The sequence below is a fragment of the Crocodylus siamensis genome, chromosome 15, assembly GCF_052110815.1.
Source record: "Crocodylus siamensis isolate JL-2025a chromosome 15, ASM5211081v1, whole genome shotgun sequence".
NCBI lineage: Eukaryota > Metazoa > Chordata > Crocodylia > Crocodylidae > Crocodylus > Crocodylus siamensis.
The window spans coordinates 44,146,660-44,161,537 of record NC_143409.1 but is presented as its reverse complement, the minus strand read 5'-3'; the positions used below and the strand labels follow the sequence as shown (position 1 = coordinate 44,161,537).

Sequence of the window (14,878 nt, the reverse complement as noted above, 5' to 3'; positions counted from 1 at the left end):
CATTGTGGCTTGTTTGCTCCAGCTTTGCTGGTTGTGCTCAGCTCTGTATTGGGCTAGTCAGGGTTGATTCACACAGAGAACTTAAGACTGTAGCTCTTTGCAGCATGTGTCATGCAGCCTATGTGGTGTATTTGCTACAGGTGTAATCCCCTGATCAATCTGAACTATGCTGTTCTGCTGTATAATCAGGGGGATAAGAAGGGAGCACTCTGCCAGTACCAGGAAATGGAGAAGAAAGTCAATGTACTGAAGGAGACCAACACTCTGGACTTTGACCCTGAGGTAGGTTGGTAAGAAGCAGCAGATGTGAGCAAGTAGCTGTGTTGTTATGAGTAGCACTAAAAGAGCAGGAGGTTCAGCTTTTGAGGCCAAAGTCCACTTATTAGAAAAAGAAAGCTGTAAGGTAGACATGTATAACTAGACCAGCTGTGCCATGAAAGCGGCCTGCTTCATCTCAGCGCTAATAAATCAGGCTTTTCAATCAATAAGAAACAAGGCAGGATTCCTTCTCAATTAAGTGAACAGATTAGCAGAGTGGTGCTTCCTTGTGTTCTAGCCAGTCTCATACAATTTGGTCCTTTAAGCTATTGGTAATGAGCGAAAGGCAGTGCCTGCATACAGCCCAGGAGACTGCTTATCTGAAACTCTCAGCCGTTTCCATAGGGGTGAGTCTACAGCTGTATTGTACAGTCACCTTTTTAAAAAAGGTGGCCTGGGTGATATAAATATAATGGGTGGAGGCAGAAGCTTGTCTCCTGTGCATAAGTGTTTATAGCAAGACTTGCCTTAGCCAACTGGGAAACACACTTCTTTCAGCTAATTCCTGTAGCTCTTTCCTACCACCCTTGCTGAAAAGGTCAGTCCTCTAGGGCAGGGATGCTCAACCCTCAGCCTGTGAACCAGATCTCATCCCCAGAGCTGTGTCATCCAGCGATGGAGCTCCCCACAGATCTGAAACTGACAGCAGGGGAGTGGTGCCACCACTCCCTTGCTGCCGAATTTCTGGGTCCATGGGGAGCCCTGCAGGCTGAATAGCATGGCCCTACCCACTACAGGATGGTGCAGGGGAAGAGTGGGGTGCCAGGGCCCAATCCTGGGGTGCAGGGGCCCAATCTTGATGTGCATGGGTGGCCCAGGGACCCTGAGCCCAATCTTAGTGCATGGCGGCCTGCTCCCAGTGGTCCAGGCAGAGGCAGTGCAGGGCCCAAAACTAGCACATGGGGCTGATCCAACCCATGGACCAGCCTCACAGCACTCATTCAACCCATGGGGCCAAAACATTGAACACCACTGCTTGTAGGGTGATGCTGTTCTCTTATTGCTTTGCCAAAACTCACACATGGATGCTGAAGCTCAGTGATTTGGGCTGGGCCAGGCACTGCTGTTCTGTATGCCTTATTGCATTCCTGGTAGCAATTCTCTCTTGCTCTCTATCGCATGAGAAGATGGTGGACATGGCCCAGAAGATGGGAGCTGCTCTGCAGGTGGGGGAGAGTCTGGTCTGGACTAAACCTATTAAAGATTCCAAAGCAAAGCAGCGAGCTGCATCTGGCAAACCCTCCAGCACTCAGCAGCCGTTGGGCTCTAACCAAGCCCTGGGCCAAGCTATGTCTTCAGCAGCTGGGTATGGGAAGACTATTCAACTTTCTTCAGGTAATTCCCTCTATGGGGTAGGTAAATAGGAGAGGAGGGAGTGTTAGAAGGTACAGCAACTGGGCAGGTATGTCCCTTTCTTTGTATACTGGTGCATGGCACATGTTAACAAGGCCCTTAGATGGTGGTACAGCATAGATCTAAGAATTTAGCATCAGCCAAGCCTCACTTTGTGTGGTAAAAGCACCTGGAACAAAAGGGCTTTGACTCTGGTGTTGGGGCTGTGTTGCACCATAGGGCTCTTGCACAGTTCCTGAAATCTGGCCCTGTGTTTTTTAATGTCCCTGACACTTCTGAACCATTAATTCTTCCCCCCATGCTCTGGGAAGGAGCTGGTCCCAGGAACCAGGCCTCTTGTCTTCATTTGTCAGGTGACAGAGAGCTGACAGAAAAAGAGCGAGGGGCAGGCTGATGGGAGAAGGGAGATGTCTGACAATGTCCAGATCACATTGGCAGCACTCAAAGCCCTCCTTTGTAATGGAACCTGGCTTTCCTTTTCTGAGCTCCATCCTACTCAGGGCAGTTCAAGAGAGAAACATCCTCAGCAAAGAAGGAGCAACTGCAATATATGAGGAAGGTGGGGGGCTACCTTCTGACCCAGAGCTTGCGGGACTGAACTTCTTCTTCCCTATCCCATTCACTCTTTGGTTTCGAGGAGAATGTTAGAAAGCACTGCTTGTGGGGATGCTTTTGCTCAGGTAAATCTAGTTGCAAGGGGCTGAAGCAGGCAAGAGGTTCTGTAGCCCAGGCTCCGCTTCCTGCAGAAGTTGTTGTCAGGAAAATTTAAAACAAAATATAAAGAGAATGAATTGGGTTTTGCCTGCCAAAATGTGCATCAGGGATTTTTTTTTTCTTGCCTCTGCAGCCTTCAGCCCCATGCAGAGCTCCTTTGCAACTTCAGTCAACATTCAGTTCAAGTCTGCATGTAAATAGCTACTTGAGAATATAACTAGGTCATTTTGATTACTTTATGTAGTTTTAGTTCTTTCATATCTGCTTTCCCCACAGACTTTTGTTGCAAAAACAGTGAGCTGTCTTTATTCCCACTTGAGTATAATCCAGCCCTACTTGAGACTCTCTGAGGGGGGAAATAATATGAACTGTTTTAGGCTACTGTTGGCTTTGCAGATTGGATTGGTCCCTGCATTTCATTTCCATTTCTGTGAAACAGAAATAAAGACCTCTAGGGGCTTCGAGACCAGTGGCTGGTGAACCTGTAAGAATGTAGTAGTATTGGCAAGCTAATTGCAATTACAGACATGAGCAATCTGTAAGTGATTCATTTTCAGTCACGCTTCTGTGTTTTTTCTCAGCACAGTGAATTCTTGCAGAAGAGAATAGACAGGGCACCAATGATGTAAGGAGTGCAAGAACATTGCAAAGACCATTTATGGTATCCCCAGCTGCCCCTCTCTCTCCTCATGGCTGTCTTTTTGAAAGTAGAGCATTATTTGCTTTACTTAACCAATGTCCCTTCCACTCAGCATTGTTACAAACTGCTAAAGGCTCCTGCCTGCATGTGCCAACACTAGTTGGTGAAAGCAGAAGCTGAGGCCTGGAGGGGTTACGTCATGTCTAGGTCATGATACAGGCACAGCACAGCCTTGACTCCTCTGCTAGTACTGTTTCTTCTGGCCTAAAGAGGAAGGATTGGAATAACCTTTCTCTCTTCTGTACTCAGGTGGTGGAATATCAGCTCCACTGGCCAAGCCCCCTTCACTGCCTCTGGAACCTGAACCAGGCTCAGAAACAGGCCCTGAAGAGTCTACAGAGCCTCAAGAGCGAAGAAAAGAGAAGTGTAAGAGCAGACTGGCTGCAGAATAGAACATCAGCAGTGAACAGACTACTGCTGGCCCTTTGGGAGCAAACTCAGCACAAAACTTGCTGACTGAAGTAGTGGGGAAGGGCAGCTGCCTCTAGCATAGCCTGCAGTGAATTCACCCCACTGAGAGCTTAGGCAAAATGCAGCTGTGTGCTGGTAGTGATGTTAGCTTCTGCCCTGTGACAGTGGGTATTTGCTCAACAGCACCCAGAGGAGGTTTCTAAGTAGTTACCACTATTGCTGTTGTACTGCATCATGAAGGAATAGACAGAAAGGTCCCTTCTTTCCTTCAGGGACCAGCTGCTTGGTTATTTTACACACAAGTCAGGCGTAAGCCACCCAGAGGGGTGCTGAAGTGCTGAGATTGCCTCTCATCATGTTGCACTGTCAACTACAGTGATCCTGCAGCTTTTAAAGCAGCAGATTGAAGCAGTTATCTCATTAGGACACAGTGAGGATCAGTCCCCTCTAGGAACTGAGCCTGCAGCCTCGTCAACAGCCAAGGAAGCTCTGCCACCTCCCTGCAGCAAGGTCAGTGGTAGAAATGGGGGATGGGGAGGATGATGAAGTGCAGAAAGCAAGTGGCAGCCAGGTCAGTCTGTGGGCTGCCAGCCTAGAACAAAGCTTCTGTGCCTGATGGAGGAGCCTCAGCCAAGTCCTGTGTTCAGTAGAGATGAGGTTGTAGGCTCCTGAGCACTGGTGCAGTGGAGTTGTTCACAGTCAGTGCGCAAGTTTAATTAAGTCACACCTCTCTTCCACCTTGTGTGAAAAAGCATTTGCAATACTCTTCCCTTGGGCAGCTAGCTGAAAGGAACCTGCAGCCTGTGCTCAGTGCTGAGCCCCTAGTCAGGCTGAAACCATCATGCAGTGATGCCTGTCCTGCAAGGTGGAGGGGATAGAGACACTTCCTCTCTATGTGACTTTTTGGCAGGGAGCAAGGGAAAGGAGAATAGGCTTTTACTTATAAGCCTTGTTAAAGTTTACCTTGGTGCAGTTTCATACTACGTGCCCCAGTGTTAGAGCTTGCAGTGTCCTCTGAAAAGTCCCAGTTATACTTCCTCTTTTTGTTGGAAGTTTTAAAATAGGTTGGGCAACTTGGTTTTAACTGTCAGCTCCTCTGCAAGTTACTGTGTTCTTCATTCACGGCTAGTAAAAGGCTGCAGGTGAGCAGGAGCCGGCCTGTTTAATCACAGTAACTGATAACTTTATGAGTTAAGTTGCTGCTGAACTCAGAGTCACCTCACTGGTATAAATGGCATGTAAATAGTCCCAGGCAGGCTGACAGCTGCACCACTGAGATGTGTAATAATTCACCTTACTGCAAAAAACAAAACAGTTCTTACTGTCAGTGGAAAACCTAGGTTTGGAGAAGAGACGGGCCCGTGGAGCCAAGCAGAAACAGAAATTGCATTGTCTTTTATTTTGCTGCTTCTATCTACTCAAGTTCTAGAGGGAAGTTTTTCTCTCCAGAGGCAGCAAGTCCATTTTTCAGTAAGTTTATTGATAGCAGGTAGCAGAATTAGCCAGTTAGGGTTACTTATCTTCAGATCCCATGCATATTCTCAACCATCCGCTTCCTATAAAGCTGAACCATGTAAAGTCTAACCTCATGTTTAACGCTGCTAAAGCAAGAGGAGTTGTACAGCCACAGTCTCTAAGTACCTGTTTAGCATCCTCACAGAAAAGCTTTTGAAGGCCAACCTATGCCACGTTATCTCGGCCCAAGAGGGGAGCATTGCAAAACCTTTTATAAAACTTCATTCAAAGCCTTCAGCTGGAAAAGTAACTTTTTGGTGATTACTTCAAAAACAACTGCCAGCTTAACCTTCTTGATATGATGGGAAGCAACAGTAGTGGAAGATGACTTAAATGCCTCTCAAATACAGCCCCCTTCATGATGGTCACTATTTTGTGAAGAAAATTACATTAGTATCCTGAAGTATGGTGGGCACTTAGACAACCTTGCCTGTGGTAAACTGTTTTGCAGAGGTCTGACAAGATCCTGTGTACATATTTTCCTCAGGAAAGGACACAGCAGGGCCCAGGCTCTATCTCCTTGCTGTCTGAGGGTTATGCCAGTTAGTTGGCTTATGGTTTTCTGTTAAGACAGCTGTCATGTGTTGACTGATCTGTCCCTTCAGGAGAAACTGCCCTTGCAGCTGCAGCCAGGCTACCTACTCCACATCTAAATGCAGCAAGGAACATTAATGCCCACTTGAGGTCCTGGGAGTTTTTCAAAGGCTCGTTTAGCTTAAACTGAGACTAAGTTAAAGAAAATAAGATTTTATGCTCCCATCCATTTCACTACTAAAGACATGTCTCCCTGGCCTGTTCTTAGTGTCACAGTTCCTCCAAAATAACCATTTCCTGACTACAAATTAAAGTAGAACTACTGCTGCATAAAACCTCAAAAGCAGAATTGCTCTTCAAGCCCTTGTCTTTCACTCCCACAGGGCACATTGCTGCTAATTATGTTTTAAGTGATTATTTAATGTTTAAAGCATGTAAATACAACAGGTGCAAGGCATCTTCAGTAATGTTGTCACAGGAACTATGGGACAAGGTTCACAGGTGTTAAGAGTATTCACAGATCTTAATGACAGTTTGGAGCAGCAGGTGCCCACCACCTCCAGAAGTCAAGTTGTCGATCTTGTTCACCTTCTGAGTCTAAAGGTGCAAAGCTGCATGGGCATTATTGAATGTAAATGCAGTTTGGGCCAGGTTCCTGTCAGGGCTAACACTGGCTATTGAGTCTGATTATGCACTGCCATGCAAAGTAACACCAAGGCAAGTTCAGCTTAACTTTACTTCCCGATTGCATTTTAATGCAAGTTCAGTAAACTGATGGCAAAGAGAGATGGCCTTGTGAAAGCATTAAATAGAAAGGAACACTTAAAAAAAACAACCTGTATGATATCTTAAGGAAACTGCAGTCCAGCAAAATTGGGCTATAAGAAGGCTTAAAACTGAAGTGAGCAAAATAATGTTGCTTTAACGGTGGCTGCTGAGGCCCAGGAAAATCTCCATTCCAGCTAGGGAGGTGATGGCCATTTCAGTTTGAGTATTATATAAAAAAGAGTAATTTACCCGAGCATGGATCAATAACTGACAGTGCCTGTGACAGAGAAATCCCATAGCCTAACTGAAACAGGAAGACTGCAATTCACCTCCAAGTAATGGCCAGGCTGTAACATGTTGCTTTGAGGGGACTTGGTAACCTAAGTCTTTACACCAAACAGGTGTGGAGAAGGGCAGGAATAAGGACTTTTATTTAAGGCTGTTTGTGGCAGGTTATGAAGCAGCTTTTCTATTTTGACTGATTTAAGCAGCCTCTGCCAAACTTCAGGATTCTTATCTGGACCACAGAGAGCAGCAATCCTTAGCTTACAAGACAGTAGGAATAGTCAAGTTATATCTCCCCAGAAATTTGGAGTCCCTGTTTATGCTTGTAGTTGTGATGATGGTCTGCTTTGAAGTTTTCTGTAATGTAAGGATTTCACTGACATACTGCCAATGCATGTGCTATGTTTACAAAGTTCAGAGGTATTGAAAGATGGATTTAAAATAACCTTCCAGGGGAAGTTTGCACAGAAACAAATTGAAGACAGCAGGACCTTGTTACTCTCTAGCCTTGGGCAGAAGGGCAGCACATTTTTCAATATACAATTAGAGACATAGCTGCTGAAGATGATAAATGGAATTGACACCATTTAGTTTTGGCCTTTGAGTCTTGTGATATAAACTGGATTCTCAGTAGCTGCATCTAAAGCTGTTTACAGTGAACTTTTGGTGCTGGGGCAAGGATGAGGCTAGGCTGACTTCCGTCTAAAAACTAAGGCAGGGTATAGAACAGGATTTTTCAGTGGGACTTGTGTTCTTAAGTAACATAGGAGTTTGGCAGATCTATTCCTTATGTTTTAGACCAGCTTTTGCCCCAAAACATGGTATCTGAATGATTTTCCTTCTTTCATAAACAGACATTTGCAATGGAAAAACCATCTGATCCAAGAGTGTCATGAATTTGATTTCTAGGGACATGGGAGCCATCTGCTTTTTTATGACCATAGTCACACCCTTAGACCAGTTAAAATGGCCCTGCCTCTCTTTAGATTAGGCTGCAAGAACATTTTGGTGTCCTCTACCTCGCAAGAGGTGCCACAATTGATTCAGAGGTCACACAAAGACTCTTGGCTAAAATGAGTAGCTCAGAACTAGAAGTCAGACACCTGGTGTCATTGGTTAAGAGGCTGGATTTCCCTTGGCAGGGTCCTTTGTATGAAGACAGACAAATTTGTAAGCTGAATGCAAGAAAAGCTTTACTAAAATAGTGAGTCAAGCGCTATACAGAAATGCATGACAAAACTGAAAGCACATAATTTAAAAAGTACTTCACTTCCCAAAATGTTTACGGTGAAAACCATTTATATTAGTTTGATCACAAGGCAGGTACTACCATCTCCTCAAGCAAAGTTGCACAGAAATGATACTTCCTGTGGCAGTACCTCATAGGAATGATACAGGTGGAAGAACCCTGCCCCCTGCATGTGCACACACACAATATCAGTAAATCTAGATTCAAACTTCAGTTTGTATTGGCTAACAGCAGCTTTCCTGAGAAGTTCTTAAGGGAGGTTTTTGGCTCTTGCATTTTAACAAGTTTGTTCCTCCCCTAGCTGCCAGTGCTTGCCTGCTTCTGCTGCTGTAAGCCACTCTTCTGGCAGAATGACACCATGCTTGAGTTTTAAAAATTACAGCTTGCTGCTTGAAATGTATGCCGTTTCCTATTTCTTGGCACTGAGATGGCAGATGCTGCATGCACTCTGGCCCACCTGCATTCATTTCTTTTGTCCAGGGAAACACAAAGCTCCCAGCATTCAGCAGTCTGACATCCTGCAACAGGAGTTTGGGCCAACAACACCCTGAGAATTCAGGCTGGTCACAGCTGATATCTGTTTGAGATATGCAAGAAGCTTCACCAGCTGTTGTATCAGAGAATTTACTTAAACAGCCACCTCCAGTCAGACCAGGGAACCGTTTTATATGGCTGGCACAAGTTTGATGCAACGATTTTTGGCTGAAGAGGAAGTTTGATGACCCTCAGGACCTGGGTGTGAGCAGGCAGCATGCAGTAGAACAGAGGCATCTTGTAGAGCATTCTAGGTAGGAGGACTCTTCACTAGTAACAGACATAAAGACCATGTTTCTTTTCCATGCCACTCAAGAAGTGGCGTGGAAAAGAAACCCTTAGATCCTAGCCTTGGTAGTTACTGGTTTTCCAACTTCAGTTTGTTCCCATTATAAGCACACAGGCTCTGCATATTAAAGACCAAAAGGCAGCCAAGATGTGTACACTTAATATCCCCACTTAGCCTTTCCAATTTCATTAACAACTGGAAGGCTTTGACAGGGGGCTCTTCATATATGCTGGCCCTCTGGCTAACACAAGGTACATGCACACAAGTTACTACAAGATAAACTAGGATGACCTTAAGTATATCAACTACCCTGTAGGTAGCTCAGTCCTCAGCAAAAGTGAGGTACCCTATCCCCCACTTTCCATAGGAAGAGAACATGTATACAGATAGTTACAACAGAGTAGGTAACATGCTTAAGTTCAGCTCCTGGCTTACACTGCAGCCAGGGTATTTGTGGACACATACCCAGTCTCACATTTCTCATTCAAATACAGTTCTGTTGTGGCTTCTCCTTTAGCTGGCAAATCAGAGAGTACCCTGCTCTAAGTTAAAAAACTTCACTTGGTGGAAGGAAAAGACAAATACTTTGAGGAGCATTAGCGCCCATCAGCTACATATTGGAGTCAAATGTCAACAGCACTCTACTATGGGCATTTTCACTGCTTATTAGCATCTTTTTTACAGAATCAGCATTTTAACCACAATCTATGCATACAAGTTCCTCTTCTTGTTAGCTATTAGAATCAATATGCAATGTACAGAGTAGTCCTAACACTGAACAGATGAAACTGCAAGTTCTTGTTTTGTTTTTGGGGTAGTTTTCTTTACTTCGCTGCTGCTTATTAAAAGTGCTTTGTTTGATGGGACTAATAAGCAACAGACACCAATTCCTCTGCTCTGCTCAGGCAATTCTGTTGTTGTGGTAAATGCTTAGTACACAAGCTGATAATTAACATTTTCTAATTCTAAATCACACAATGTTATATTTTTATTATTCAGTGACAGTAGTATCTGTGTTCAAAAACAGAGATGGCATCATTGCCATTCACTAGTTTAATCTTACTGTTTATCCTACTAATGTGTCCTTTCTTACTTGATGAATATAATTTGGCCCAGTGAAAGATGTAGTTAGTGTGACTTGTGAAATAAGGGTTTGCATGCAGGTGCTGTGTTCATAGTGTACTTGTTAACAAGTGAGCAGGCTACTGCTGCAAAGAAAATGAATAGTTTCCCTCCCCCTTACAGTAAAATTTAAGTTCTTAATGTCCGTCCCAGCAGACCATGTGTTGGACCAAAAGAAGTTAACAGCACTATTTTAGAATGGATTGCTTTAAATGCATGTACCTGAACCTCTGCCAGATAGGGAAGGATTAACACAGAGACCTAATGGCGTGATTTCCAACGGCGCTGTCTCTACTTTGAGAGTAGTGCTCACTTCCAGCTAAGCGGCACACTCCAAGAGTGTGATGCCATTAACATTAGTACTGTACATCTTATCACTGTAACCAGAATGGATTATGCTATCTTTGTCATACTCTCAAGTCTGTTCCCAGTAGTCATTTAAACAAGTTTTAGTCTGTGATTGGAAAACTGCCTGTGGTACATAATTACTCAGTCATTATTCATAATTACAATGTGTGAAACAGCTAAGCACAGCCATCACATGGCTTTCACAGTCTAACATAGGAGGCATCCTTTATTTCTCTTACAGCCCCTTGCAGTACACTTCATTTAAAAAAAAAGAAAACCAAAACTGACCATAACTTAAGCAAACCATTCATAAAATAATAAGCATGATCAAATGATGAAAAAGTGTTGGCAAAGGAAACAGGTCTACAGACAGAAAGGCTTGGCATCTCCACAACTGCAGCAGAGGGCAGGATGAGATTATAAAGTGTCAGCAACAGATAAAGTTCAATCACTGAAGGAGTCTCTGCAGAGACAGGCTAAAAGCCAAGGCAAATGGCAATGTTTTGTTTTGTTTTTTAAAGCTAGTAAAGGAAGTGTGGCCCTAATCAGCTTTTCCATGTCACACAGGGGAAGATTAAGAGAACCAAAAATGTTACGTGACTCAGACACATGTTGAGTATCTTTATAGGGCAGAGAAGCAGTCTATAAAAAGGAGTCTTTGGATCCCATTTGAAATGGGCTCCCCCCAGCAGGGCAGCAATCACAATCACAAAGAGCACTGTGGCGAGGTTACATGTTGCCATCTTGGCAGTAATCAGTTCTGCAAGTCCAAGGCTAATCAGCATTTGATCTTTACAAGCAAAGACACTACTGAAGTGTACCAAACTTCCCTTTTTTTTAAACAAGGTTTGAATGGTGGTTTGTTTTGATCGAACACAGGTAACACAGGCAAGCTCACACCTGAATAGTTAAACTTCTTCTCCATGAGATTCAAATATGCATAAATGAACAAATGAACAACACTCCCCAGCATCCCCCACACACACCCCCGCCCCCATTGGCAGGCTGGCTCAATGCCATGCCACTGACAATTCTTGAGCACGCTACTTAGGAGTGTAGATTACTGTCTGGAAAGCTGCTTTTTCAGGAGCCTCATGCTTATCAAGCTTTGAATAATCTACCAGTGAGAGTTTCAAGGCATGATTAAAAGCAGGGGAAGGAAGAGAAAAGAAGAGACAGAAAAAAAGTTATATGAAAACCCAGGAAGTTTTAACAATGATTTCAATACATCTCTGCTTCTCCATTTAATTTTTCCTTGTCCAGTTGATATGCTGACTCCTACCTGTATACCCACAATGCAGAGCTTGTATCTTCTACAAAGAAAGGAAAGAAGGACGGGGAGGAGAGGCAATCAAATGCAATTTGGGGGAAATGTTCACAGAACAGAGCTAACTCATGTTGCAGAATTGTTCTAGACCAATGTTTCCTAGCAATAAGGCAGTTTTGATCACAGTATTTTAGAGCTGGCATCAATGGTACTGCAGCAGGGATAACTGAAATGCCAGCCTAGGGCTGTTTAGAGCTTTCCCCACACCCCTCCATTTCTACTGTTCAGCAAAATCTATTCAAACTAGCAAGTGGCTTTGATCAGCTGACACTAAATGCTGTTGCGCACAGCAACAAGGTAGTTGCAGATAGTGTTATAACATAGGAGAAATATTTAGGGTGAATTTCATGTCCTTACATTCCACTGTTTGGTCTACAAAGCAGATGTGATTTGCTTTAGGACACAGAAAATAAAATATGGAACAAAGCTGGAGGGTGCTGCTTTCCAGAGCTTCACCCTTGGTATCTTTTGGATTGTTCTGAAAGAGTGCCAGGGAGATGGCAGTAAAATTTATGAATCATCAAGTCACACTTATTAGGGATCATTCTCACTAATTGAATCTGGTGGCTCTGAAAGTTGCCAGCAAACATTAATTTTAAGCCGCCAAGCCTCCAAGCAGAGCATGACTCCTGCCCACACTCAGTGCAGAGACTAGTTTTCCAACATTAAGTGGTAACACAGAACAGCACAGCTCCTACACGTTACAAGAAGTCCAAGAGAGAGGTAATACTGGCTTAGAAAGACCCTCATAAACACAGAATAAGGAGAAGAATAAAGGCAGGATGTATGTTGCTCAGTGTTCCTTTTAAGATTAAGACTCTATTGTTGAGAGTTCATTCAATATATGTTCAAGGTCTGCAAAATACCGCACAATCACACTAATAAAAAAAATGTCCATGTAATTAAGAAGCCTCACTGAAATGAGCATCAAACCCAAGACAAAACTAGTGTAAGTCAGCAAGTACAAGCACACACTACAGAGCTAATTTTTGTCCTGCCTTTGTGCTACAGGGGACTTTCCTCAGCAGGTGTTTAGCACCATTCTGTTACCTCTGAATTCTGGAGAAGCCAGCAAGTTACTTTATGAACACTTTCACATGTTGTGTTGGGAAGGCTTGTAAGAGCTGCCAAGTTTTACCTTCACACTGACCTCCTCAGTTTGTCTGTCCATCTCGACTTATAAGTCTATGACCCTTGTAGCAGTTTTGTTTTTGCCTAAAACAAACTGCTACTTAGAGCAATAGTGAATCAGATCACAGTGTTGACCTCTGCAATACTGGATTGATCCTATCTGCAACAGAGATATGGGTGCCAGCTCCAAGCCCCTACCACTAATTATTTTATAATCTAGGATCTCCCAGACATGCCAATCATATGGAATTTACAGTCCAAGTCAATTCATATTTCACATCTGTGTAAAGAGATGCCCAGAGTTTCTGAAAAGCCTCTTGTAGAAGCTCCTGTTACAGTGTTATGAATAGGAGATGCTAGTACCAGGATGAAAATGGAAACGTTTCATAGATGACTTCTCAGTGAGATATGCCGTGATACAAAGCAGTCCCCTTACGCATCAAATGATGATACATGCATACCTTTTTTGTGACTTAAGCAGTGGAATTATATCCACACTTGAGCCCCTAATAATAAATTGTGTACACAGAAACAAACATTCCCCGAACTTGACTGGAAAGCTTCCTCCTTGCATCTGTGACCACTGACTAAGGAGAAATTTTAACGTGCCAAGGATAGTGCAGTTCAGCTATTCTGTAAACAAAAATGACTTCTGTCTCCAGAGAGACCACCCAGAAGAACATGTCCCCCACATTGTGTCAGATAAGCTGGTCCAAGAGCATTATATGATTGTGCTGGCACAAAAAAACCCAGCCAAAAACCAAGTATTCAGCAGCAATAGTTATTCATGAACTGGAGAACGAGGTTAGGCAAAAACTAACAAATGAAAAAGGCATGAACCTCACTGGCTGAAAAGCAGGGTAGTTCCAGATAGCTAATGCGGTTTAGTTTCATGGCTCACTTTGAAGATAAGTAACTAAACAACCGGTGAAAATATTAAGCGTGATTGATTGTCTTACACAGACCTACCCAGAAACCAAAAAGGTAGAAAACATGGGTGCATTTAAGTATCCCCAGTTATAACGGGAACTGGTAGCCAAACAACCTATATAATCTTCAATCAGGATCTCTCCAGCTCCATGCATCTGAGAACCAGTACAGTACATATCACAGTTCAGCACTTTTCTCTGGCTTCCTCCTATGTTTGGGGTGTTGCGGATGAGAGGTAATTGTGTCAATGAACAATTTAATCATAATACCAAGCAAGTGGAAGGCTTCCTCTTGCCATGTAGCAATGTGCTGCTAGGAGATAAAGCAAGATCCTTTTATTTTTTGCTTCATCAGAAGCAAGGCAGGGCTGAGGACTGCTGTGTTCTCTCCGGGATCCATAGGCGTGAAATTCTCCATTTGGCTGCCATGCATTCAAGCGCTACAGACAAGGCTGGCTCAAATTAACAAATTACCAAACAAGGATTCTGATACCAGCTTCCCTCCCCATGACAAGCTGAAGACAAAAAAAAAGATGGTCTCCACATTAAAATACTAAAACCTCTACGTTAAAATGAGAAATGTTCTCAAGTCACTGCCAAGTAGTGGCTGGAATGTTTATACCTGGAATTATTCTTTGGCTCTTTTCAGTTTATATCCAGAGATTGATTAACGCCCCTAAAGTCTGGAATCCTATGAGAACACAGTGGTGCCTCAGACATTATGTAGACTTGGATGAAAAAGGGGGCCTTGTTTCCATAGTCTATTGAGGATATATTTCTGAATATAGGAGTCCTTCAGCTGAAATAGCATCTCCAAGTCCCACGGTCCGGATGGGATCTTTGCACACCAAAACAGGCGTGAAATGAAATGAGATGCTCTCCCTCTGCCAGTGTGCCACTGGCTCCCCTGGATTGAGAGAGATTTTGGTGTTTGTCTCTGTCCGGGAGGTCACAAACTCCAGGGGAGCTTTAAGAGAGACTTTGTCAGTGTCAATGGTCTCAGTGGCACAAGCCTGTGTCCCCGCCACTCTGGCTCCAGCAGCCACAGCCGCAATCTGGTTACCCCAATACCCATCCACAGTAGCAAGGACATGGTAGGCCAGTGTGTGGAAATGGATGCGGGTAAGATCAGACGGTTTGTCTGTGGTCCTTCCATGCTCTGTCAGGATCCAGAACAGGATGTCACTGACTATGCCCACATCTGGAACTCCATTCCAGGAAGTCAGGGAGGCGTGAGGACCAGCAGCTGACTGAGTCAGGAACAACAGTTCTTGTTCATTTAGCCCAATAGAGTTCACCAGGGGAAAGACCTGCTAACAGAAACAGTGAACAACAGTTTTTCTTTATGGAG

The 14,878-nt window shown here is 43.8% G+C and overlaps 2 protein-coding genes across 5 annotated transcripts in view; one reads left to right on the top strand and one right to left on the bottom strand.

The window, feature by feature from the left end:
- BBS4 (Bardet-Biedl syndrome 4) overlaps positions 1-3,553 on the top strand; it is a 70,147-nt gene extending 66,594 nt beyond the window's left edge. For 2 of the 3 annotated variants that reach the window (XM_090029621.1, XM_090029620.1), the window contains 3 exons: positions 141-282; positions 1,446-1,653; positions 3,335-3,553. In XM_090029621.1, coding sequence (XP_089885747.1) covers positions 141-282; positions 1,446-1,653; positions 3,335-3,477 — 493 coding nt within the window. In that variant the 3' untranslated portion in view covers positions 3,478-3,553. The remainder of the gene's footprint in view (positions 1-140; positions 283-1,445; positions 1,654-3,334) is intronic. The other variant, XM_090029622.1, reaches the window with a different exon arrangement.
- A 56-nt stretch (positions 3,554-3,609) lies between these two features.
- Positions 3,610-14,878, bottom strand: part of ADPGK (ADP dependent glucokinase) — a 30,015-nt gene continuing 18,746 nt past the window's right edge. The window contains exon 7 of one of the 2 annotated variants that reach the window (XM_090029624.1): positions 3,610-14,840. In XM_090029624.1, coding sequence (XP_089885750.1) covers positions 14,289-14,840 — 552 coding nt within the window. In that variant the 3' untranslated portion in view covers positions 3,610-14,288. The remainder of the gene's footprint in view (positions 14,841-14,878) is intronic. The other variant, XM_090029625.1, reaches the window with a different exon arrangement.